Source organism: Labeo rohita, chromosome 18 (assembly GCF_022985175.1).
Source record: "Labeo rohita strain BAU-BD-2019 chromosome 18, IGBB_LRoh.1.0, whole genome shotgun sequence".
NCBI classification, from domain to species: domain Eukaryota; kingdom Metazoa; phylum Chordata; class Actinopteri; order Cypriniformes; family Cyprinidae; genus Labeo; species Labeo rohita.
The window spans coordinates 5759136-5787108 of NC_066886.1; the positions used below are offsets into that span (position 1 = coordinate 5759136).

General features: G+C 35.3%; 2 protein-coding genes across 5 annotated transcripts; one reads left to right on the forward strand and one right to left on the reverse strand.

Annotated features, from left to right (window-relative positions):
- Positions 1 to 565: 565 nt before the first annotated feature.
- Positions 566 to 24213, reverse strand: prrt4a (proline rich transmembrane protein 4a). Of its 3 annotated transcripts, XM_051135649.1 has the most exons (6): positions 24088 to 24111; positions 23793 to 23898; positions 11599 to 11962; positions 8593 to 9366; positions 5406 to 5549; positions 566 to 3531 (listed from the first exon to the last, which is right to left on the reverse strand). In XM_051135649.1, the coding sequence occupies exons 4-6, from the start codon at positions 9287 to 9289 to the stop codon at positions 1634 to 1636; spliced, it is 2739 nt and encodes a 912-aa protein (XP_050991606.1). In that variant the 5' UTR covers positions 9290 to 9366; positions 11599 to 11962; positions 23793 to 23898; positions 24088 to 24111; the 3' UTR covers positions 566 to 1633. The 3 variants fall into 3 exon arrangements, with proteins under 3 accessions (XP_050991606.1, XP_050991604.1, XP_050991605.1); XM_051135647.1 differs by lacking the exon at positions 23793 to 23898 and having other exon boundaries at positions 24088 to 24213; XM_051135648.1 differs by lacking the exon at positions 24088 to 24111 and having other exon boundaries at positions 23793 to 23909.
- On the forward strand, positions 23899 to 27578 carry si:dkey-5i3.5 (uncharacterized protein LOC565091 homolog). Of its 2 annotated transcripts, XM_051135658.1 has the most exons (3): positions 23899 to 24013; positions 24107 to 24573; positions 26229 to 27578. In XM_051135658.1, the coding sequence occupies exons 1-3, from the start codon at positions 23916 to 23918 to the stop codon at positions 26588 to 26590; spliced, it is 927 nt and encodes a 308-aa protein (XP_050991615.1). In that variant the 5' UTR covers positions 23899 to 23915; the 3' UTR covers positions 26591 to 27578. The 2 variants fall into 2 exon arrangements, with proteins under 2 accessions (XP_050991615.1, XP_050991616.1); XM_051135659.1 differs by lacking the exon at positions 23899 to 24013 and having other exon boundaries at positions 24096 to 24573; positions 26229 to 27569.
- The last annotated feature ends 395 nt before the right edge of the window (positions 27579 to 27973 follow it).

A 27973-nucleotide genomic window follows, 5' to 3' on the forward strand; every position in this document is an offset into this window, starting at 1 on the left:
TTATAGTGCTGAAATAAAAAGCAAATCGGTTCTAGAGTATGTCTTCTTATACAGTTGTAATGTTGTCAAATGACTGTTTAGGTGATCTGTGCTGTAAGAGCAAAACCAAAAGACATTTTTATTGCTGAAAGGTACACAAAAAGCCTTGTGTATAGTAGTTTTTTTAATAAGTCTTTTGATCAAACCAAGCATTTTCAAACAAGATTTGTGAAATACGAGAAGTGGATTTCAGCAAATTTCTCTTCGTTGATAGCGAACATTAGTTACCCAGAGGATGTAGGTTGCCATTTTGTCCATGTCTGCTTCTAAAATGTAAAAAATTCTTTCAATTCAAGCAGAATGCATCCATGGCAAATTCCTCTCCATGTTTATGTCAAGAAAAGTTCTGTAGATTGAAGTTGTTAAGAGTTGAAATCAAATTCCACCCATGTTCCTGGAGGAACACTGCACATTTTGCATGCTTCCTTAATCAAACACACCTGATTCAACTCATTAGCTTATTAGTAGAAACTCCTAGACCTGGAATGGGTGTGTCAGGCAAAGGAATGTGGTTGGGAACCACTGAGTTTGACCAGGAGTGTCCAATCCTGCTTTTGCATGGCCACCTTCCAACACCATTTAGATCTGGGGTTCTCAAATCTGGCCCTCGAGGTCCACTTTCCTGCAGAGTTTATCTCCAACCCTAATCAAACACACCTGAACAAGCTAATTAAAAAAAGCTAATGATTGGCTAAATGCATATGAAACACCGGCTATCTGGCATTTTTAAAAAGCAGTGTAAAGATACTTACTCCACGAACACTGAAAGCAGCGATAATGTCATTTACCTGTTGTTTGCAGCATTGTGTTCTTTTCTCAACCTTGATGATATGTAACACTGCAAGTCGTCATATTCAGTCAGATTGTCATGCTCTTTTAATCGAGTAAATTGTGCGTTTAAATTCCATCACCGATATCACAAAACCCACAATAAAAACAACTCTGAACATAGTGTCCTCCATTCACCAGTTGTTATCGTTTGTAAATGCTGTGCATAAAGACGTCGCAGTCAGCCACTTCAGAGGTCCTGCTGCCGGTGCGTATACAACCAGGAAAATGGCCTGAGGGGGAAATTGGTTCTCAGAGTTTCTAGAACTATGCCATGCGAAAGCCCCTAAAGCAAGGTGCCCAAACTCAGTCCTAGAGGGCCGGTGTCCTGCAGAATTTAGCTCCAACCCCATTTAGACACATATGAACAAGCTAATCAGGTGCTTACTAGGTATACTAGAAACTTCCTGGCAAGTGTGTTGAGGCAAGTTGGAGCTAAACTCTGCAGGACACCGGCCCTCGAGGACTGAGTCTGGGTACCCCTGCCCTAAAGTTACAGGCAAGGTTGGAGCTAAGCTCTGCAGAAAAGTGGACCTGGAGGGACAGAGTTGAGAACCTCTGGTTTAGATCTTGCCCTAATTAAACACACCTGAACAAGCTAAACAAGGTCTTCAGGATCACTTCCAAGGAGGTATATCAGGGTGCAGGAAGGTGGTCCTCCAAGAGGAGGATTTTACCCCTGGGTTAAACTTTAAACTGGAAAATGTTAAGGTTAATTCTGTAGGTAAGTACAGCACAGTCTGTAGTTCAATAAAGATTTCTTCCCCTATAGATCAATAGTATCACTACTGATACTGAGTGCATCTATCTGCCTGCAGACGTTGATGAATTCAGCCTGAACGGCAAGCTCATCAACATGGGGAGTTGTCTCCACATCCGCACTCCCTCTGGAGGATGTAGAGCCTAAGGTTGTGTACCGTCTGTGGAGTTGCTGCCCGGACTGAGAGCCCCTGTGTAGGCTGCTCTGGGACTGTTGTGTTGAGTGGACCGAAACTTGAGCTGGTCTCCCAGATATAGTGCTCCATTGCCTGGGCCGGCTGGGTACGATAACAGGGTCCACATCTCCACAGGAGGCTGTGCGATATAGGCTGGGTTCGGTGGAGTTTCCCCGACAGGGTTGTCCGTCTGGGGGTCCGCGTGTGCTGAGAGAGAGCCTGGAGGAGCCGAACAGGCTATGCTGGAACAGAGCCTCGCTGTTCAACGCCTCGTCGATGCTTCGTCGCAGGTCGATTGGCGAAGGTGGCCGCAGATCTGCCGTGGAGTCAGCGTCAAAGCTTGCAAAGGAGGAGGCATGGGATACTTTGCTCTTCTTTGTCGTTTGGGAGAGCTGTGTGCAAGATTCGTGTTGAGGGCTGCCCGGATAGTGGAGGTCCAAGCCATCAGATTCGCTGTGCGGAAGCTCCACCAAGGTGTAGAGCGGTACGCTTTCGCTTTCCCGCCGTGCTATTCCCTCACACAACCCCAGCTTCTCGGTGGGCCGTAGTGACCAGCCACACCGACTCGAGAGAATGGTGGGCTTGGCCAGTGTGGCACCTTCTGTGGGTGGCTTTTTGAAGAGCCAGGTGCAGCCTCCTGGTTTGGAAAGGGGCACACCGCAACAGAGTAGGGGGTGAGTGATTACAAGAGCGAGGCTGAGGCATACTCCTGTTTCACACACTCGGCAGCTGAGCTGAAAGCCCCACCAGGGCCAGGGCATCAGTCCAACCATGACTCCCCCGGTGAGCCCTCCTGCATTAAGCATGGCATAGAGTCGAAGACCACCACATGCTAGCAGAAACAGGGCAGAGAACACACCTGTCCTGGCCGCTCTTTCCCACATCCGTGCCTCTGTGAAGGGACACCTGCTGGCATGGCACGATGGCCGCTCAGGAGAGCTCTCATTTAGCCGATAAATGTGCTTGACATCAGCACGGGCGCAGCAGTAAAGAAGCAGATATGTGAATGACAAGACGGACGACATCAACACAAAGGCTGCAGGCGGTAGTAGAGGCACAACTTGCAGAGTGGGAAAGAGTTGCAGTATTGCCATGGAAGCCATCACTATGGCTATGTGCAGCAGTACTAGGGCAGCCAACAGGCAGGTACTGCGCTGCAGGGTGTTCTGGGAAAGTAGCTGGGTACAAGAGCGAGCAGTTAGCAGTAGAAGCAGCAGACCAAATGATGCCGTAATACAAGGATAGGCAGCTTCATGCAGCAGTCGTGCCCAAGCTATGGGTAGGCGCTCTTTTTGTCCGTATGGATCGTAGAGGAGCCACAGAGCTCTGCTCGAACCCGTTAGTAGTTGGAGAAGGTGGAGAAGGCTAAAGTGAGCACAGCCAGAAGGCCAGCGCAACGGCAAACACATCAGGCTGAGCACAGACAGCACAGCCACGAGCGAGAACACGCAGCCGAGTACATAAACCTGCAACTCCCAAGCCAGGCCCCATGTCGCCATAGCAGCATTCCAGTCGGTTAGTAGAGGGACCAGTAGAGGTGGAGTCAGGGCTTCAAGGGGTGGGGTTATTACACCAGGGGGTGTGGTTTCATACACAGGTGGTGGCGTGGACAGAGTGTTGTTACTTGAAATGTGATTCCTTGAGGAGTCAGGCAACTGACAGATTCTAGTGCCAACCAGGCTGCAGTCCGGAAGTGTGGAAGATTTGCGCCAGTCATCATCTGGAGATGCTGAAATACAATATATAGCTTAGTTTAAGATGTACTTAGTTACTTATACACTTTGAGAAAAAAGGTACAAAAGCTGTCACTGGGGTACAGTACCTTAGGTACACTTATAGTATGTGCACACCAAAAGCGAAGCCAATATTCGCATCGCGTTATCGCTTAATGCTGTCCTTCATATTCTGATACAACTGGACGCATCAAACTGGACATGTCAGTGAAACCATATTGTAATAGAACGGCTAAGGATCAACAATCTCCCTGTAAAACTAATCGTGCAGACCATACGTAAGTTGTAGTGATGTGAAATTTAGAGGGATGGTAGTACTCGCACCTCTGACAGCGTTACCAAGGCTCACCCCAGTTGGCCTGATGGGGGCGCTATAGCGATCAAAAGTATGAAATCACTCATAACTTCTAAACCTTCAGACGCAGACTCAAGTGTCTTATGTTGTTAGAATCCTTGGCTCATGCCGGACAAAACATTTGATTGTGAGCCTGGTAAAACTTTCGGGTATTTTGGGTTTTTTGAAAAACTTACTTTTTTTAACTAGTCCTAGGTTTTTCGTCCGATCAGAACCAAATCAGTGCAGAAAGATTCTCTGGAGCGTTAATATAAATAATTACCTAGGTTTTTCGCTCAAAATCTGGAAAAAAACACTGCAGTACAATTCTCTAAACTCTAAAAAATTTTGAAATTTACCCTTTGGGATGCTATAACAGGGTCACTTAGAAAAGAGGTCTGTCCAAAATTGCCCAAAATCTTAGAAGGCCTAAAGGAAAACTTCAAATGTTTTGATGTAGGCACATGCAAAGCATTAGGCTAATTAAATACTTGTACTAATACTAATAATAATAAATACTTGTAAACAACTTGTTTTAATGAGCAAAATAATAGTGAACAATTTGATATTATTTACTTTTTTTTTAACCATTAGTTGTAGAATGCTGCCTTTAAAGTGGAGTAAGATATTGCAATGCAGCCTTAAATTTGGTCTGTTTATGCAATCATGAGGTTATATTCACAAAACACAAAGCTAATATTCTCCACAAGCAGCTTAAGTTTTTTTTTCTTTTGCCGCATATAATGAAGTTACACTTGATACAGCACAAACCACAGAGAAAACACAACAAACCACACACTGATGTATCTAAAAGTATACAAATGATCTAAAACAAGAGGTAAGTAGATAACTCTACATTGCTCCAGTATGAAAGCCAGGGCAATCAATCTCAGCATAAATATAAGAACATACACCATAAGCCGTAAATATATAAAACAATGTGTTAATTAGCTATAGAGAGATGTGGAACTAGGCTGTTGTAAATGGGTCGCACACTTCAGCTCTGACACACATTCACATATGGCACAGATAAGAGGGCATTGACCCTGTTGCCATTCTCATGAGTGTGACTATTTAAAAACTAGAAACTGACACACTTTCATGACATTACATCAGTTAAATACCTGTGTGTGTGGAAGTGAAGAGGAGGGGCTCTATGTAGCAAGCTTGTGTTTCTGAATACAGCCTAATTTTTACCAGTACTCTGCTCTAATTGTGGATCAAAAGACACTTCATTGCTTATTGAAGGGTTGATTGATATAGATTATTAGTAAGTGCTTCTGCAACAGTAATGATCCAGAATACACTGAGGCTGGATCCCTGAGTCAGCATGAGTCCTTCAGCATGTGTTAATTAAGGTCAGAGAATCTGGCTTTCCCTCTAAAGATTGAATGACTGACCTTAGTTCACAAGAAGAGATTTCAGTATCACCACCAAGTGCATGCTGCAACTTGGAATATATAACAAAAACCTCATTGCACTCAGTTCTCCACCATTAAAAAATAATGTGTTATTAGGTAATGAATGCTTCAGTACCTGCTTCAGGAAAGGTTTCAGTGACCTTGATCACAGTGGTGGTCGATTGGCCATTTTGTTCCTTTTTCACTTGGTCAACACCCTCATGCTCCTCTCTTTCAGGGTCAGGACTTGACATATTGAGAGTCGGTTTTGTCAGACCACCTGAGAGAGAAAATAGGATTAAAAATCTGTTCTCAAACAAGTGCAATGGAGAACTAATGCTAGAAAAAGACACCATATAATTTGATTTAAACCTGCTTTTGTTTTTGTTTTTTACCCATAATCCTCAGCCAAACTTTAATTCCAAAAGATTCATACAAAAGAAGCTTGCATTCATACAAAAGAAATTGCATTTAGAGTCGCTAGGGGGCTTGCATCCCACTCACATCTGCAGTGATGAATGGTTTGTTCACTGCTGGAATACTGATGTTTTCACTGCAGCTTGAGAAACAGCAGGCAGAGTTAGCTGAGAACACAATGAGGATGCACTACTGATGCAGGCATTAAGCAGAAGCTATTATGCCAACACAGCATTACCAAAGAGATGCAGTAGAAGTGCATACCAATTTAGATTTTTACATTTACACATTTTATTCAGACTAACATGTCATCATCAGCATTTTTAAGTGCTGCAGTAAAAAGTACTGCAAAATAATGTCAAGAAGTGCCTTTCTACTGACTTGTCCTCAAAGACTGCATGCAAAAACATAAATACCATGTGGCACTAGTATTCCATTTCATGCTCAAATGACTCATATGAGCCATTCATTTTAGTGAATATAAAACATACAGTGCAACCACAGTAATCGGATTGACAAATGATTCTTTTTAGTGGAAAGAATTACGAAGAAATACAGTGCCACCAGAGTAGTCCAATTCATGAACGAATGACTCTTACGAGACAAATATTTTTGGTGAATCAGAAACACTGCAACCAGAATAATCAGATTCATAACAAATAAATCTAATAAGCCAGTTCTTTTTAGTGAGTTATAGGCATACAGAAACATGAGTAGTCTGATTCATGAACAAACTGCTCTTATGAGCCAATTCTTTTTAGTGAATCAAAGACAAACAGTGCAACCAGGATAATCAGATTCACAAATAAACAACTCTTTTGAGCTGATTCTTTTTAGTGAATCGAAAACAGTGCCACCAGAGTAGTCAGATTCATGAACAAATTAATCTTATGAACTGGTTCTTTTTAATGAATTAAAAGCATATGGAGAAAAACACGAGTAATCTGATTCATGAACAAATTGATTTTATGAGCTAATTCGTTTTAGTGAATCAAAAAACATAGTGCCATCAGAATAGTCCAATTAATGAACAAATTACTCTTATGAACCAAATATTTTTTTAAGTGAATCATAAACAAACAGGATAATCAGATTCACAAATAAACAACTCTTATGAGCTGATTCTTTTTAGTGAATCAAAAGACATATAGTGCCACCAGAGAGTCAGATTAATGAACAAATTAATCTTATGAGCCAGTTCTTTTCAGTGAATTATAAGCATACAGAGAAACATGAATAGTCTGATTTATGAACAAAATGCTCTTACGAGCTGATTCTTTTTAGTGAATCAAATCAGAGAAATCTGATTCACGAACAATTGACTTTCATGAGCCAAATATTTTTAGTAAATCAAAAACATACAGTGGAACCAGAATATTCAGATTCACAAACAAACAACTCTTATGAGATGATTCTTTTTAGTGAATCGAAAACATACAGTGCACTTGTAGTCCAATTCACTCACAAGTGACTCTTATGAGCCGATGTTTTGAGTGAGTTAAAAACAGTGCGACGAGTAGTCTGAAAAATGCACAAATGACTCTTACAAATGACTCTCGAAGCCTGCATGCAAAAACATAATACAATGTGGCACTAGTAGTCCACTTCATGCACAAATGACTCATATGAGCCGATTCACTGTAGTGAATCAAAAACATACATGTGCAACCAGAGTAACCGGTTTTTACAAACAAGAAACTCTTATGAGCTGATTCTTTATAGCATGTTGAAAACATACAGCACCACCACAGCAGTCCAATTCATGAACAAATGACTCTTTTAATACAAATATTTTTAGTGAATCATAAACATACAGTGCAACCAGAATAATCAGATTCTCAAACAAACAGCTCTTATGAGCTGATTATTTTTAGTGAATTGAAAACATAGTGGCAGCAGAGAAGTCTGATTCATGAACAAATGACTCTTATGAGCCAAATATTTTTAGTGAATCAAAAACCTGAAGTGCACCTGTAGTCTGATTCATGAACAAATTACTCTTATGAGCTGACATACAATGTAATCAGAATGTTTGGATTCACAAACCAACAACTCTTATGAGATGATTCTTTTTAGTGAATCGAAAACATACAGTGCACTTGTAGTTCGATTCACTCACAAGTGACTCTTATGAGCCGATTTTTAAGTGAGTCAAAAACACAGTGCGACAAGAGTAATCTTACAAATGACTCTCAAAGCTTGCATGCAAAAACATAAATACAATGTGGCACTAGTAGTCCATTTCATGCACAAATGACTCATATGAGCCGATTCACTGTAGTGAATCATAAACATACAGTGCCAGAATAATCAGATTCTCAAACTGTTAGGAGTTGATTATTTTTAGTGAATCGAAAACCTATAGTGCCAGCAGAGAAGTCTGATTCATGAACAAATGACTCTTATGAACCAAATATTTTTAGTGAATCAAAAACATAAAGTGCACATGCAGTCCGATTCACTCACAAATGACTCTTGTGAGACGATTTTTTTTTACGTGAGTCAAAAACAAATAGCACAGCCAGAATAATCCGATTCACACACAAATGAGTCTTATGAGCTGATTCTTTAGCCGAATCAAAACGTACAGTATGAGAAGTGTAGTATAATTTCCAAACAAATGATTCATCTAAACTGGTTCTTTTAACAGTTTAATAAGTTAAGTTACTGGTTAGAATTAATCTCACAAATCTTTGGCTAAACAGAACTGCAACAACTGATTCACTATGATTATTGTGATTATTACTTTGATTATTTTCCATGTCAAAATGATATATCAGCTTCATGGGCACCAGACCAATATTAAAAAATTTTGCATGTATTTTATGCATGGCTACACATTCACACGCTATCAGGTTGTGTCATGACATGCAGAGTTGGCTCTAGTGTGTCTTTAATTTGATTACCTGTTGGAGCATCTGTCAAATCCTTTGTTTCCTCAGATGGCTGCAGATTGTCTGTCACTCCTCTTGGGGAAGTGGCACCATCTAAGGTTCCTCTGGCATATGGTGTCTGAGTAGCACCAGAGGACTTCCACAGTGCCTGGTAGGTGCTAAATCTGGTTTCAGCAGGAGTCTGAGGTGTATATGTCTCTGTATTCCAATCAATAGGTGTCTTGGACTCAGTACTCCGGGCCTGAGAAGGAAAATACTGCAGTGTTGCCAATGAAGATTTAAAAGACTGTTCCATTTTGCCTTGCTTACTAAAATTTGGCCTATCAGATGTCTCTGTTAAAGGTCCCTCTTCATCGTTCTGCATATCTGAAGGAGGTTCAGTCTTAGTGGAAGTCAAAGTTTTGATCCGTGGTGTTCCTGAGGGTGGAAGCCTTGACAAACCATGATCCTGCATTGTGACATAGGGGTTTTGTTCAACTGAAAGGTCCATGTCAAGGTCTCGGCTAGTCTCCTCTGAATGTAATACATCGGTTGGACCAGTTGTGTCCTTTTTTGTTGATCGAGATGTCCATGGTGAGGTGGTAGCTGGCTCTGGGTCCGTGCTGGCCCAAAACTGAGCTCTTTCATTTCTATTTAAAGATACAGCACACAGACTACCACACAGTGAAAAACTGAACACCAGCAGTAGAGCTTCACTCTGAGGGGTCATGCTGACACTCCTCTGAAGATGTTACTCCTCACAGTATCACCAAGTTGTCTCCATTTGACTTACATTCTGCACTGTTTCTGTGGGGGGAAAAGGCACAGATAAGATAAGAACAGCTGGATTTTAAAATAGACATGCACCAATATTAAAATCAAGCCAAACCAATAATCCAATTATTTTGATGTTAAACAGCCAATAAAAAAATGATACTTATTTGCTAAATAAATATTCTAAATTGGCATAAATCTATATTTTTTTTTGCAAAATAAAATATTATAATATTTATAAATTATTTTGAGTCTATATTTAAATAATAATAATAACAATAATAATAATAATAATAAATTTATACTTCATTCAAAAATATTTTTATATATTTATTATAAATCTACACTTATTTTCTACATAATAAGATGAAATCTAATAAAAAATAATAAATGATTATAAATCTGTACTTTGCAAAATAATACAACAAATTAATATAAAAATCTACAAAAAACACATTTATAAAAGTATAATATTTATAAATTATAAATCTAGATTTTTTGCAAAATAATAAAATTAAATACAATAACATAAAAGGGTTAAATGTTTACAATTTAAGTTGATCTTGATATGTTAATATTTAAATTTTTCTTATTAAAAATATTTAATATTAACATAGGCTATTTAAATATGTAATATTGACCCAATAAATATCCAGTAAAAATCTGACAATACTGAAATTAGGTATGCACAATATAAGTTATTTTACGTAACATAAATAACTGATAGGGTGACTGATATGAATCATGAATCTCTAAAGCCATATTGTATAAATTAGTACAAAATTATATGTATAAATGTATACTTTTTTGCTAAATAATAACAAAATCTAATACATTTATAGTAAAATCTAATCAAAAATAATATATGATTATAAATATGATATTATATTTTAAATTTTAAAAATATAATTTCTGTAAAATAATAATAAAAAGGCAATGTAAAAAGGTTAAATGTTTACAATAATCACTTGCTATCACTTTAGGGTTGGTGGTGGTGATATGTTAATATTTAAAAAAAAATACAAAAAATATTTAATATTAACATAGGCTATTCTATACTTCATGTAAATAACATAATATTTGTAATATATTTTTTATTTATTTTTATTTGTAATTTTTTTGCAAAATAATAAAATAAAATAAAATACAATATAACATAAAAGGGTTAAATGTTTACAATAATTGTTTGCTATCACTTTAAGTTGGTGGTGATTTGTTAATATTTAAAATATTTTTATTAAAAATATTTAATATTAACATAGGCTACTTAAATATCTAATATACAGGCATATAAAACTTAATTCAAAAACATATTAATATATTTATTATAATTGTATACTTTTTTTGCTAAATAATAACAAAATCTAATACATTTATAATAAAACTAATAAAATAAAATGCAATATAAAAGGGTTAAACGTTTACAATAATCATCTGCTATCACTTTAGGTTGGTGGTAGTGATATGTTAATATTTTAAAAAATGATGAAAAATATTTAATATTGACCTAATAAATATCCAATAAAAAGCTGATAATACTAAAATTAGGGATGGACAATATAAGCTGTCTTTTATTTTATGTATCATATAACTGATAATGGACTGATAAATCTCTAATGTCAAATATCTTAACATGGCATTAGACATATGTGCAAAGGTTAAGTGTTGAGTGGCATATTACAGCCAGAGCTCTGAATTTACACACCATCAGTCTTATTCGATCCCCTTGAGTCATGTGACCCAATTTAGAAAAAAATGTACCTCACTGGACAGGACAGCCACCAAACACACACAAAAATACTTACAAAAATACATCATGATGCATATTTTTACATATGCTAGATATATTTCGCATAGTCTACATGAATCTGTCCTCATTAATAATATAACTGCAGATATATTATGACTGTAACACTTTGCAGTTCCTTTAGACTGCCTAGATTTATGTCAAACGATCTGACAGCTGCTGCAGTGCAAGGTCTGCTTCCCAACTCACACTGACCTTTTCCTTTTTCGCCTTTTTGCATTTTAACTCAACACTCTTTCCTCACATTTCTGCCTTTCGAAGTGGATGCAGCATTTATCATTTATATTTCAGCAACAGAGAGGGGGTTGCTGGTCTACATAACCAGCGCAGCACTGTTTAATGCATCCTCTCTTCAGCGGCAGCATCCAGTGACACATTTCCACACAGAAGTGACTGAACTCACATACACATACATGCATAGACACAAAGTTTGAATGTGCCAGAGGAAATGTGCTCACCCCGGGACGCATGGATGAAGAGTCTAAAACAGGAGTAATCCTTCTGCCTCCCGTCCTGCTGCGGAACAGATTCGATTCTGTCTGTGGCTGCGCACGCGTGTGTGTTTTAGTGCGCTCTCTCTCTCTAAAACACACACACATACCCATCGCTGCTTTTCGCAGGGACACACACACATGCTGCCTGACACACCCCCTTTTAGTATCCCATCTCTGTTCTTTCTCTCTTCAGGTGTCTGATCCGTCTCTTCTGATTCGGTTAAGCTGTGCCTCGTTTCCAGAGCTGGATTAGCCATGTTAGGTGTTTGACTTCCTTTCTCTTACATCATTGAGTAGCAGAGGCAGGTCATCTACTGCAGTGATGCTCCTAAAAAGGAAAAAAATAACATGTTTAGAGTGCATTCATAGATCTGAATAGAAAAGGATGAGCCTCTCATCCCAGTTCGGTTCAGCAAATCAATATACAATATTGAACGCAATTTTCTGAATCCCTCAGAGAGAGTCAGAAATCAATATGCAGCAATAAATCAGAGAGCTAAAGACCGCAAGAGTGACTGCTGCTCTATTTTTCCTTGTGGTGGACTGAGATAAAGCCTTCTGAATAAAAATAAATAAAATAAAATAAAAATAAAAAATAGTAATGTAAAAGAAAAAAAAAAAAAATTCATCTTTGCCATCACAGGAATAAATTACATTTTTAGAATTATTCAAATCCGTTATTTTAAACTGTAATAATATTTCACAATATTACAGATTGTTATGATTTTTGATTAAATAAATGCAGCCTTGGTAAGCATAAAAAACTAACAAAAATAAACAAACCACATTAAAAATTAGATATAATATTTATAAACTATTTTAGTTCTGTACTTCAATAAATAAAACTGTATAAATTAGTATATATTTATACTTTATTTAAAAAAAATGTATTTAGCATAAATCTATACTTCTTTGCCAAATAATAAGAAAAAAATGAATTATTATGAATCTATACTTTGCAAAATAATAACGTATGAATTAATATAAATCTATACTTCACAAAAAATCTATTTAAAAATTATAAATCTACATTTTTTGCAAAATAATAAAATACAAATAATAAATCAAAATACAATACAATATAACTAATATATAATATTTAACATATATATAATGAAATGTTATTATAATAATTGTTTGCTATCACTTTAAGATGGTGGTAGAGATATGTTAATATTTAAAAAACAAATTATAAAATAATATTTTCCAATATTTTTACACACTGATTTTTCCAATTTTGGTCAAATAATCTATTCATCAATTATAAATCTACATTTTTTTTGCAGAATAATACAATATTATAATTTTTTACAATATTACCAATTTTTCCTATTTTTGATCAAATATTGTATTTATAAATTATAAATCTATAAATCTTTTTTTGCAAAATACTAAAATAAAATACAATACAATATAACATAACATAAAAGGGTTCCCTATCACTTTAAGTTGGTGATATGTTAATATTTAAAAAATATTTATAAAAATATTTAATATCTAATTTTGACCCAATAAATATCCAATAAAATCTAATAATGCTGAAATTAGGGATGGACAATATAATTTACTATTTTATTACATGTATCATATATAACTGATATAAAGGTACTGATATATCATGAATCTCTAATGTTGAATTGTATAATTTGGTATAAATGCATACATTCAAAAATATTTATATATTTATTATAAATCTATACTTCTTTGCTAAATAAGAAGATAAAATAATAATAAAAAAATATTATTATAAATCTATATTTTGCAAAAGAATATAAATCTACACTTAATGTAAAACATAATAATTATAAATGTATATTTTTGGCAAAATAATACAATAAAACACAACATAACATAAAAGGGTTAAATGTTTACACTAATCATTTGCTATCACTTTAAGTTGGTGGTGGTGGTAATATGTTAAAATTTAAAAAATATTCTGTTATTAGTCTGGCAGATTCTCAGACATCATTTGTGCTTTTATGAATTATGTCTACACATTTTATTCGCTGATCCCATCGGCATGTAAATCTATGTGGGTAAATGAGTGAGTGGCAATCGCTGGGCAAACACTCTACTTCCATATTCAGAGCATATAAACACTCAATACATATTTAAAGCCATTCCCCTTCAGTGAATCCAGGATGGATGGTCCGCTGGGACGCACCAATGTGTGTGGTCAGACAGAATGAGCAGGATGTAGATCAATCCTTATTAAAACACACCCCGAGAGAACACAAACTGGGGCAGTCCCATAAAAAGCTAGTTGTGAGAGGACTAGTTAGGACTTGGGGAACATAAACAGATGTATTCATAAGCTAATACGATATAATATTTGTTAAAACAGTTAACGTAATCGCTGCATGAGAGAAATTGAGATTCATTCATATTCTACGGGAATATAAACGGATGCTTTAGTTTGTTTTCACAGATTCACTTGCACTTTGAATGCATTGCACATTGCATTCGCTTATAGTGTGTGTACAGGAAGGCACCAAATGAGCTGGAACTAAAGGGGGGTTTGGTTTAGAACAATGACCCAGATGAGCTGATCAAACATATGACATCAGCAGGGTCCGCAGCCAGTTCCCCTCAGGCTAGGGCTGCTTTTACGGCCCCACCAATCATCTGCATCAGTGCTGCTGAGAAGGGGGCTTGGTGGATCGGACCCAGCAATGCTGACTTCTGCAAACAAGACAGCAACAGCAATTCACAGCCACACATTCAGTTTAAATACATGGCTTTGAAGCAGATGCATCATTAAGTGAAGAATTATGAGACAAAACATGTCATTTCAAAACAAGACAAGAATAGACAAAAGCCTAACCTCGAGATTCAGACTCTAAACAGTGACTGAAATAAGTTTTGACCCTTACTTACATTCTCAAATATATTAAAGAGAAAACAGTTATTTTAAATTATACTAATATTTCACAATATTTCACAATTTTAGCGTATTTTTAAACAAGGGCAGCCTTGGTGAGCATTAAAAAATTCATTCAGAAACATTTAAAATTTACAAACCACAAACTTTTGAGTCGTATTGTATCCACTGTTTTCTTCAAAGTAAGCTTATGGGGGAGACTTCCGTTGCTAAGGTGTTGCTAGGCTAGGGTACCTGGGGTAGTTGCTAAGGTGTTGCTAGGTGGTTTCTAGGGTACTCAGGATGGTTGCTAAGGTGTTGCTAGGCAGTTGCTAGGGTACTCAGGGTGGTTGCTAAGGTGTTGCTAGGCGGTTGATAGGGTACTCAGGGTGATTGCTAAGGTGTTGCAAGGCAGTTGCTAGGGTACTCAGGGTGGTTGCTAGGGTGTTGCTATGCAGTTGCTAGGGTACTCATGGTGATTGCTATGGTGTTGCTAGGCGGTTGCTGGGGTACTCAGGGTGATCGCTATGGTGTTACTATCATATTGTTACCATGATTAACAAGTTACTAGCATGTTGCTAACATGTTTAACATGTTACTAGCATGTTTCTAGCATGATTAGCAAGTTACTAGCATGTTTCTAGCATGATTAGCATGTTACTAGCATGATTAGCAAGATACTAGCATGTTGCTAGCATTATTAGCAAATTACTAGCATGTTTCTAGCATGATTAGCATGTTACTAGAATGTTTCTAGCACGATTAACATGTTACTAGCATGACTCTAGCATGATTAGCAAGTTACTAGCATGTTTCTAGCATGATTCTAACATGATTAGCAAGCTATTTGCATGTTTCTAGCATGATTAGCATGATTAGCAAGTTACTAGCATGTTTCTAGCATGATTACCATATTACTAGCATGTTGCTAACATGATTAGCAAGTTGCTAGCATGTTTCTTGGATTAGTAACATGTTACTAGCATGATTAGCATATTGCTAACATAATTTAAATATACATATTAGATGTATTAGATGATTTTGAATGAGTTTAAATGGATTAGAAATAGTACATAGAAGGAAAGCTTGATTTAGTCTCAATGGATTCTGGAAGTTCAGATTTGAATTTTGTCAATTGGAGTTTGATGAGTCTTGGCCACTGATTTATAATAGATATTATCATTATAATATAACTAGATGAGTAAAGTTTGAGAACAAACTTTAAGTTGGCTTGAGAAAGCCTAGCCTGAAAGTTTGAAGCAGTTGTAATAGTATGGAAGCAGCTAGCATGATTTAACACATTGCTTACATGATTTAACATGTTTTTAGCATGATTAGCTTATTGCTTGTATTTTTATAGGCTGATTACAATGTTGTTAACATGATTAGCATGTTGTTATCATAATTTGCTAGAGTTTGCATAAGTTACTAGAATTAGCCTGATTAGCATGTTGATAACATGTTTCGCACATGATAAGCATGCTACTAACATGTTTCTAACATAGCTAACATGTTACTAGCTTGTTGTTAACATGTTTCTAGCATGATTAACAAAGTTGCTAGCATGTTTCTAGCATGATTAGCATGTCGCTAGCATGTTTCTGGCATGATTAACAAGTTGCCAACATGTTTCTGGCGTGATTAACAAGTTATTAGCATGATGTTAGCATGATTAGCATGTTACTAGCATGTTGCTAGCATGTTTCTAACATGATTAGTAAGTTACTAACATGTTGTTAGCACGTTTCTAGTATGATTAGCATGTAACTAGCACATTGCTAACATGATTAGCACGTTACTAGCATGTTGTTAGCATGTTTCTAGTATGATTAGCATGTAACTAGCACATTGCTAACATGATTACCAAGTTACTAGCATGTTGTTTGCATTATTAGCATGTTACTAGCACATTGTTAGCATGTTTCTATCATGATTAGCAAGTTATTAGCATGTTGTTAGCATGATTAGCATGTTACTAGAATTTTTCTTAGCATGTTTCTAACATGATTAGCATGTTACTAGCATGTTGTTAGCACGATTAGCAAATTACTAGCATGTTGCTAGCATGTTTTAGATAGCTAGATATATTAGAAATATTAGAAATATTAGAGTGGAAGCTTAAATGAGTCTAAATTGATTAGAAATACAGTACATAGAAGGGAAGCTTGATTGAGGCTCAAGGGATTCTGGGAGTTTAGATTTGAATTTTGTCAGTTGGAGTTTGAATAGTGTTGGCTCATCTGAACATTCCATCAATGTAAGTCTATGGGATTTTTGGTGGTTTTGACAGTTTGGTTTATGAAAACCGTAAGCCGGATCAGTTAGAAAAGATAGAGCACACCGAGTCAGACCAGTCTGAAGGTCTGGGCCGAGTTTGGTGGTTCTAGCTTGAAATCTCTAGGAGGAGGTAGATACCGAAATTTGGCTCAGAAGAAGAAGAATAACTAAATAAAAAAGTTTGTTGAGACAAACTTTAAGTTGGCTTGAGAAAGCCGGAACAGAAAGTTTTAAAAAGTTTGAAATGTTTATAAAGGTTAAAAAGTTTAAGAAGTTTTAAAAAGTTTTAAGTTTGATGGTTTTCAGTCTGAAATAGTTTGAAGTCTAAAGTAGTATTAAAAGGTTAAAGTTTGAATGTTTTGAAAGCAATACAGTCTGTCAGAGATAGATAGATAACATAATTAGCTAAGTTACTAAGTTACTAGCATGATTCTAGCATGATTAGCATTTTACTAGCATGTTGCTAACATGTTTACGATTTTATAAACATGATTTGCAAGTTACTAACATGTTTCTAGCACGATTAGCAAGTTGCTAGCATGTTGTTAACACGATTAGCAAGATGCTAGCATGTTGCTAACGTGATTAGCAACTTGTAAGCATGTTGCTAACATGATTAGCATGTTGCTAACATGATTAGCATGTTGCTAGCATGTTACTAACATGATTAGCATGTTGCTAACATGTTTCTAGCATGATTAGCAAGTTGTTAGCATGTTTCTAGCATGATTAGCAAGTTGCTAGCATGTTTCTAGCATGATTAGCAAAGTTGCTAGCATGTTTCTAGCATGATTAGCAGGCTACTAGCATGACTTTAGTTTGGCTAGTGATAGATGATAGACATATAGATATATAGATAGCTTTCTCAAGCCAACTTAATTATCATTATAATTATTATATAGATCAGTGGTGTTGGCTCATTTGAACATTCCGTCAATGTAAGTCTGTGGGATTTTTGGTGGGTTTTTTTCAAGCTAACTTAATAATGGTAAGACACACCAATTTGCAACATGAAGCAGGAAAACAAGGTGTTTTGTACAGCTTTAAATAGGCCGCGCCCACTCGTGAAAAAAAGTGGATATGTAGGAGTAAAATTGCCAAAATGTGAAATAATACTGAATTCCTCCCTTAAACTTGTTTTCTGACCTGTTAATCGTTTATATTTTATGCACTTCTCCTGTGACTTAAGCAGGTTTGGCGGTCAGCTCATTTCTAGTTGTTTGAAAGAATGTAGTCTACCTGTAGGGATTTTTCTCCAAATGTTTTGGACACATTTACTGAAGGGATTTGTCCTTATTTAGCGTGCAGGAATGTCAATGAATATAACACTGGTCACAATAAACACCCTTATTATTAGTCTGTGACGCCATGTGTTTGAGTGTATGCTCACGACGCCAGGATATCCGATTTACGTGACATCACGTCATCTGACGCAAAAATGACTATCTGATTCCAAAAAACCGGTTCAGGGAAAAAGAATACTTCCCTGAAGTCTTCAAGTTTCAGCCCTTCACAGCGGGATTGAATGTGCTTGCTGAGAAACCATTATTCATCTACGCCACCTGCTGGTGTTAAAGAGCACTTACATTAACAGCACATCCTGCGTTAGTAATAATATCACACTATTTAACATTATTGGTTACTATTATATTATATTATATTATATTATATTATATTATGTTATGTTATGTTATGTTATGTTGTGTTGTGTTGTGTTGTGTTGTGTTGTGTTTGTTATGTTATGTTATGTTATATTATGTTATATTATGTTATATTATTATTTATTTTGTATTATTTTATTTTATTATTTTATTTTATATTTTATTCTCCACAGCAGGAGAAGAATCCTGTCAGCAGCAGGTAAGATATTGTATTTTTTATTTTATATTTTATTTTATTTGTTTAATGTTATATTATATTTAGTTACGTTTTTTTATACTTATTTTATTTTATATATTATTTTGTTATTTTATATTATTTTATTTTAATTTAATTTTATATTTAATTTTGTTTTTTATTTTATATTTTATTCTCATCTCGTGAATCCTGTCAGCAGCAGGTAAGCAGGTAAGATATTTTATTTTTGTATTTTATATTATATGAGTTTTATTTTATATTATATTTTATTTAATATTATTTTATTTTTTACTTTATACTTATCTTATTTTTTATATTATTTTGTATTTTACTTTATATTTTATTTTGTTTTTTATTTTATATTTTATTCTCATCTTGCGAATCCTGTTAGCAGCAGGTAAGATATTGTATTTTTTGTGTGTGCGTTTTATTTTATATTATATTTTATTATATATATATATATATATATATTATTGTGCACGCGCCTACCACAGCGTGTCACGCGCAGCGCGTCTCCGCCTCAGCTCGCGAGTCCTGTCATCAGCAGCAGGTAAGAAAACATTCATATACATGTTCCTGACGTGTCTTTTAAAAAAGGTATAGCCTGTTTACACCTGGACTAACTAGTAGAGATCTGAAACAGTTTATGTAAGTTAAAAAATCGAATTGTTATGGTTTTATTTAGTTTGGCGTTGGTAACTTGACAGACGACTAAGTGGTGGTAATGTCAACAAGAAATCTCTTAAACTATTACACCCTGCTTATTATAACGAATAACTGATTATTTCAGCATACAGTGCAGCAAAACTCCAGGCTTATTTTCCAAACGTTTCCCTAAACTTGTGTTTTGACGTTTGACATTTTAACCGGATTAATTACGCGCTAATGCGGCTAATATGGTAGCATGTTGGAATGAGCGTGATTTTGAATGATTTAAATGAGCAGCATCAGCAAATAACTTTATCATCAGCATCGTCGAGACAGCAGTGAATAGCCTTAGTAATCCTGAAGACATTCATTAGCATTTTCAGGTGTGTTTGATTAGGGTTGGAGCTAAACTCTGCAGGAGAGCGGCTCTTTAGGACCGAACTTGCTTGATCTTTGGACCATAACCATGACAAGACTTTGCAACCTTCCGCCCAGTTCGGGTTGGCATTTCTTTATCATTTTCGAGAATGTCTTAACAGTGACAAAGGGATATACAGTTTAAGTCAAAAGTTTACATACACCTTGCAGAATCTGCAAAACGTTCATTTAATTTACCAAAATAAGAGGGATCATACAAAATGCATGTTATTTTTTGTTTAGTATTGACCTGTATAAGATATTTCACATAAAAGACGTTTACATATAGTCCACAAGAGAAAATAATAGATGAATTTATAAAAAAAAAGACCGTGTTCAAAAGTTTACATACACTTGATTCTTAATACTGTGTTGTTATCTGAACGATCCACAGCTGTTTTTTTAAGTGATAGTTGTTCATGAGTTCCTTGTTTGTCCTGAACAGTTAAACCGGCCGCTGTTCGTCAGAAAAATCCTTCAGGTCCCACAAATTCTTTGTTTTTTCAGCATTTTTGTGTATTTAAACCCTTTCCAACAATGACTATATTATTTTGAGATCCATCTTTTTGCACTGAGGACAACAGAGGGACTCATATGCAACTGTTACAGAAGGTTCAAACACTCGTTGATGCTTCAGAAGGAAACACAATGCATTATTTTCACCCAGGGGGTGAAAAGTTTTAAATTTGAAGATCAGGGTAAATTTGACATATTTTGTCTTCTGGGAAACATGTAAGTATCTTCTGTAACTTCTGAAGGATAGTAATAGTAAATGAAAAAAATATGACATTTAGGCAAAATCAGAAAATAATTTTGTTCAAAAGTTTACACCCTTGTGTCTTAATGCATTGTTTTTCCTTCTGGAGCATCAGTGAGCGTTTGAACCTTCTGTAATAGTTGCGTATGAGTCCCTCAGTTGTCCTCGGTGTGAAAAGATGGATCTCAAAATCATACAGTCACTGGTGGAAAGGGTTAAAATACACAAAAATAATGGAAAACCAAATAATTTGTGGGACCTGAAGCATTTTTTCTGAAGAACAGCAGGCAGTTTAACTGTTAAGGACAAACAAGGGACTCATGAACAACTATCACTAAAAAAAATAAAAAAATCAGCTGTGGATCATTCAGGTAACAACACAGTAGAAGAATCAAGTGTTTGTAAACTTTTGAATGGGGTCATTTTTATAAATTCAACTATTATTTTCTCTCATGGACTATATGTAAATGTCTTTTATGTGAAATATCTTATACAGGTCAGTACTAAATAAAAAATAACATGCATTTTGTATGATCCCTCTTATTTCAGTAAAATAATGAATACTTTGCAGATTCTGAAAGGAGTATGTAAACTTTTAACTTACATACTATATATGATACATAATATAATGCACTGTGAAAATACTTATTTTGAACATTGGGACAATGCAGATGAATGAACCAGTTGAACTCTCAGCTCAGTTCTTGTGAGCTCTTTTCGGGTTCATGCAATCCTACTGTGTGAACTTTCAGCCCAGTTCCTTTCCTCAACCCAGTTTTTCAGGAGTTTTTTTTATTTTTTTTTTTATGACACTGGGTTATTACAATCTAAGGTTCTGTCATACATTTCAAACTATCAACATTTTAATTATATTTTGCTAAAATGAAAGAAATGACTCAAAAAGATTAGTTCATTTTGCTGAAGTTGGTAAAATGTTCTGAATTTCCAATCACTACTACGAATCACGTCTAAGTTCATCGTCTGTGTACTCCAGCCCAAAAAGGTAGAGAATAGCGAAAAACTCCATCTTATTTTCTCCTTCAACTTCAGAATCGTCCGACATCGTTGTAGCTTTTTGTTTGTAAACAGTGCTTGACCTACTTACACTTTGTTGGTCTTTGCACGTTCGCTTTGTAAACACTGGGTCTGTAGTTCCGCATGACCTTTCGACGTGATTCAATAGTACGTAGTGTCATGAACGTGCATCTCAGAGCCTGTGCTACATGAGCTTTTGTGCTTAAAAAGTATACAAACTTTAATTTTTCGAAAAAAATGGCCGATTCGCTAGATAAGACCCTTCTTCCTCGGCTGGGATCATTTAGAGCCTTTAGAGGATGCATTTAAACTACATTTTGGAAGTTCAAAATCGGGGCACAATTGTCCATTATATCAAGAAAAATCCTGAAATGCTTTCCTCAAAAACCATAATTCCTTTACAACTAAAGACAGAAAGACATGAACTTTAAACTAAAGGTTGAAGGTATGTCACATTATATGATACTGAAAATGACAGAGTCATTGTGTAGATACAATGTTATAGAAAGTGTCAGTAAGTAGCTGGATTTCTCTGTGAGAGCATGTGTGAGGCTTGTAGTGTTGTGCTCTCACGTGTGCCGAAAGGTCAGTGTCAGCTTGGCCGTGGTTTGGGAATCATGCCACTAATGTTTTGACACACGTCAAAGTCCACGTGTTTGCTCTTTGACCTTTGATCACACGCATGCATCTGTATTTGTCCATCCTGCTGTTGGAGGCCCCCCAGTGCTACATATCTCAGATGTCCTACATTACATAAGAATGTTTAGATAAAATAACATCAACTTAGATCATGTGCACTTTGTAAGGCCACTTTGTGAGTTTTATGACAAGTCAGTTTTAGTCAGGTTTCATAAAAATCACTTGGCTTTATAAAGCAATAAATTAGCTGCTCCATTGACTTTCCATTCAGGCAGGCCAGCCTCTGAACTTTTATCCTAAAGTGACCTTTATATGGTCTTGATTAAATGAGTGCATGTGTTACTGTAAGGAGTTAGTAGCTACTTATTTGGTTGTTCAAGTACTTACAATAGTTAAAATGGGTTTTAAGCCCTCTGTAAAGTTATAATTGCATATGATGTATAATTTTCTTGATAAAAAAGGAGCCTTTATATCAGCAAGTGTTTTTTTTAGTTTTTTAATGTTTTTACTGAAGTCTCTTCTGCTCACCAAGCCTGCATTTATTTAATATAAAGTACAGCAAAAACAGTAACATTTTGAAATATTTTTACTATTTAAAATAACTGATTTCTATTTGAATATATTTTAAAATGTAATTTATTTGTGTGATTTCAAAGCTGAATTTTTAACATCATTACTCCAGTCACATGATCCTTTGGAAATCATTCTAAAATTCTGATTTGCTATTTAAAAAACATGATATTATTATTATTGTTGAAAACAGCTGAGTAGATTTTTTCAGGTTTTCAGAACAGCATTTAACTGAAATAGAAATCTTTTGTACCTAAATGTCTTTTGATAAATTTAAAGCATCCTTGGTAAATAAATATATTAATTTCTATAATTCCTCCCCCTGACTGACACCAAGGTTTTGAATGGTATATGTTACAAAAGCTTTTTATTTCAGATAAATGCTGATCTTTGGATCTTTCTATTCATCAAAGAATCCTGAAAAAAAGTACTCAATTGATTTAAATATTGATAATAGTAATAATAATAATAATAGCTTCTTGAACAGCAAATCAGCAAATTAGAATGATTTCTGAAAGATCATGTGACATTGAAGACTGGAGTAATGCTGAAAATTTAGCTTTGATCACAGGAATAAATTACATTTTAAAATATATTCAAATAGAAAGCAGTTATTTTAATTTGTAAAAATATTTCACAATATTACTGATTTTGCTGTATTTTGGATCAAATAAATGCAGGCTTGGTGAGCAAAAGAGACTTCTTTAAAAAAACATTAAAAATCGTACTGTTCAAAAACTTTTGACTGGTAGTGTATACATAATTGCCATTCTGAAACTTAAGATTAATAAAGGGACAATAAATAAATCTAACTTGCACAGGAAATGCAGTGTTAAGATCAGTTTTATGTTAAAGATAAAGTTGTCACAAAATGTCAACATAATCAAATACTGTATGTCTGTAGGTTTTTAGTCTCACCGTAACTGAAACACTGATGTAAATCAGTCAGACTGTTATTGCTCCTGGTCAGAGGCTTTGGTTAATTTTTATTTTATGTGCAGTGTTACATTTCAACTTGACCAAGTTGGTGCAACAATTAAATATTTAGCATTTCATGAATATTAGATTGCTCTCTCCCAGGGGAGAAGGTTTACTCACCACGGTCTGTAAGAACACAGTATGAACACATCCGAAATGGGCAGTGCCTGAGGTGCAGGGCTGAGAACCACACTGTTTTAATCTATTCAGATCTTCCTAAAAACAACTGCAAGGCAGTACAGTATGTCATTCATCCAGAAGATTAGATATTTCTTTAAAAGGCAGATTTCTAGAGTTCGGATGGCGTTGAGCGGATTTTTTTGGCGCAGACGGACACCTGAGTAAGTTGGAATAAGCTGTGCCTTTTATAAATATGAGCTGTTGTTCTTTCCACTGTGTCCTTTCTTTAGCTCACCTCGTATCATGCTTTCCAGAGCGGCCACCATGGTTGGGGTCACAGCTCACAAGATCAGCAAACACATCACCTTCCTCGCCAATGACGTCGATGGGACTCTCACGGATGGTGTTTCACCTGTTCACCCTAAACCGATATTGCTGTTGTTGCCATGGCTGGGCTCCAGACCACAGGCCATTGCCAAATACTGTGAGATTTACTTTCGCACTGGCTTTGATGTGCTTGTAGTGGAAAGTGAGGTGAGCCAGTTCTTGTGGCCACGCTGGGGGCTGGAGTATGGTGGCCGTGTGCTCGAATTACTAGAGAGCGAGCGCTTCTCACAGCGCCCCCTACTGGTCCATGCTTTCTCCATAGGAGGATATACGTTTGCTCAGGTGCTTGTTCATGTGGCCAAAGACACCCAGCGTTACCGAGGCCTGACCAACCGGATCAGGGGTCACATCTATGACAGCCTTGTCATGGGATCGCTGGAGCATATGGCCAACGGTATGTGCAGAGATAGCAATGTGAAGTGTGTTTATACACTACCAGTCAAAAGTTTTTGAACAGTAAGATTTTTAATGTTTTTTAAAGAAGTATTTTCTGCTCACCTGCATTTATTTGATCCAAAGCACAAAAAACAGCCCAATTTTGAAATATTTTACCATTTAAAATAACTGTTAATGAAAGATAATTTATGGAAATTAATACTTTTATTAAGCAAGCATGCTTTAAATTGATCAAAAGTGATGAGAAAGATATTTATAATGTTACAAAAGATTTCTATTTTAGATTAGTGCTGTTCTTCTGAACTTCTGTTCATCAGAGAAATCTGAAAAAAATTCTACTCAGCTGTTTTCAGCATAATAACAATAATAAATGCTTTTGGAGCAGCAAATCAGAATGTTATAATGATTTCTGAAGGATCATCTGACTGAAGTAATGATGCTAAAAATTCAGCTTTGAAAAAAATACATTTTAAAATATTAAAATAGAAAACATTTATTTTAATTAGTAAAAACATTTCAATTTTAGCTGTACTTTGGATCAAATAAATGCAGGCTTAGTGAGTATAAAAGACTTCTTTTAAAAACATTAAATATCTTACTGTTTAAACTGACTGGTATTGTGTATATATATATATATATATATATATCTTCCTGTTTGCACCATGGTTTGTGTACACCTGATACCTTCCAGTTTTAATAATACACTGTGAGTGTGTTGTTAACAACCTCTCCCTTTTTTGTAATTTGATATGCCTGAGTGGGAGTGTGGAAAATTAAAGTTGGCACTAGCCATGAACCATAATAAACCTGTAAGGGTATTTGATTACGGAAAATAAAAAAGTACATTTAATAGTTTTATATGATTTGCAGCTCTTACTAGTCTTTTACACTCACCAAGGCTTCATTCATTTGCTCAAAATACAGTAAAAGCAGTAATATTGAGAAATATCATTTCAATTTCTATTTGAATACATTTTAAAATGTAATTTATTTATATGTGATGCTGAATTTTCAGCATTATTACTCTAGTCTTCAGTGTCACATGATCCTTCAGAAATCATTTTAATATGCTGAGCTGGTGCTCAAGATATTGCTCAAGTCTTAATATTTTTTTTTTTTTTCAGGAAAGGACTTGCATGGCTTAATATAACATGAATGATGTTTCTTAGTGAATTATGTAGTAGAAAACCCATGAAAGATTTGCGTTATTTAGAAAATCCACATGGTTTTATACATATTTGGCGTATTTGGCGTTTAGACTCCTTGTGGAGAAAAAAATGGATGGTACGGCATTTGGTTTAAGCATATGCTTATATTCATCACCACCTGTAAGCTCTTTCAGCAGCTGTGGTCATTGTATCAGTATTTTATTTTTTAAGTTGTGTTGGGGTAAAAATAGCAACAGTGCCAGTAGCTCACCGAGTTTTAAGTCATTGAAATAATGGAGCCCCCCATAGTCCAAAATATGTATAAAATGATGTGGATTTTTTAAATAATGTAAATATTTTATGGGTTTTCTACTACATATTTCAGTAAGACAAATAATTTATGTTATAATAAGCCATACAAGTCTTTAAACTAAGTAAGGCCTAAAAATAATGTATCCTGATGTATTTCTCTTGCGTAATTATTTTGGTTTTGTTTGTTGTCCAGGCCTGGGTAAAACCATAATGCCCCGGATGGAAGGTCTCGTGAAGTCAGCTAGCCTTCTGTACTTCCGTGTCTTTAAATACCAGACGGTTGACTACTTTGACTCAGCGATCAGCATTTTCTGGAACACTCCCATAACGGCACCTTCTCTTTTCTTCTACTCTGAGAACGACGCACTGTGCGATTACAAGAGCTTGGAGAAGATGGCAGATTTCTGGAAGAGCCGCGGCCTATCTGTTGAGAGCAAGAAGTGGAAGGAGTCTGTTCATGCAGGTCATCTCCGCACACACCCTCAGGATTATCTGTCCACGCTGGAGAACTTTGTGCAGTCTCTCAACATGGTGCCTCTGAAGGCCAAAATGTGATTTTTGAAGGCCGCCGCCCATCTCATTTAACATCCAAGTTTCCTGAAGTGCCTGGTTTTAATGTTACATTCTTAGCTCTTTGTTCAAGTGGTACTTAGTCAAATCGCTGTATTGCAAAATCTGTTTCTCAAACTTCTTCAGTCTGTTGAAATATTTATGTGACAACAAGAAAGCCATTTCAGCCAAAAATTCAGATCTGGTGCAGATAAAGAATCTGAGCTCTTTTCGAGGACTACGTATAGCCTACTGATATGTTTCTAGTAAGGTTTATTGCACTACAATGTAAAGCTCCTGTACATTATCCAACATCCATTCAGACCTCAAAATGACTGTTTATCTTGAAATACACAACTGTGTATTATTATTTTGTTGTAGATATTTTTTTGATAAACATAAGCATTTGAATAACACTTGAAAGGTTTATTTGTCCTTTTTTTTAATAGTTGTTTTCTAATAGTTTGTGATCATCTGAATATACTGTTGTTTGATAATTTATCTTAACTAATTATTTTTTAATCTACAGAAATGATCGACTCATACATTTAATCTGTGACAAAATCTGAGTTTTATTTATAATGTACTGTTTGACAAAATCGTGGAAAACCTATGCAATGTTTTTTGTAGCAATGAGGTGGTATGTTCAGGTATGCAGACAATATGGTAAAATCAAATGAAGTGGGTCACTTTGGCTTTTGTATTACATATTTCTATGTTTTTATTCTGTATGGTAAAATGGAGATGTTTAACTTTTGCCAACTGACATATTTTAAAAAAAAAACCTTTATGGTGAATTAATAAAGTGAATTATCAAATGAAGGTTTTTACTTTTTTGAAGCTTAATCTTGCAAGAATCAAATAAATCATTCTGATTAATGATGTGGTTTGTCTGTTTAGACTAGACGTCTAGCAAGAGGGTTGTGTAAGATGAAACTTGAGACATAATTTGGCAGAATTGTGTTTAAAATGAATGACTTTTGAGTTGTTTTCCTGTTGACTCACAAAGTGTCCGGGAGACGGTTGTTGTAGTTTTATCCAAAGATATATATTTAAAAAAATATATTATATTGCACAATGATTACTAGTAAAACAAAGTGAATTAATTAATTAATTTAACTAATTAAATTATTATTAGATTATTAATTATTATTTTAAAGTATCATCCAGTAATCACAAACGACTGTGATTGAGCCCTTTCTGTCAGCGGTGAGAAAAGTAACAGGTACCACATGGAAACTTGGTTCTCATAAATTAGTTCAGCAACTAGGTCTTAAAACTAATTTTCACCTAAATAATAACACTGAATCTTTATAAACATTTAGGTGAAGCAGAAGAAAACAGTGAATAGTTCAAATATAAAAAAAATAATAATTTAGACCTATTTTA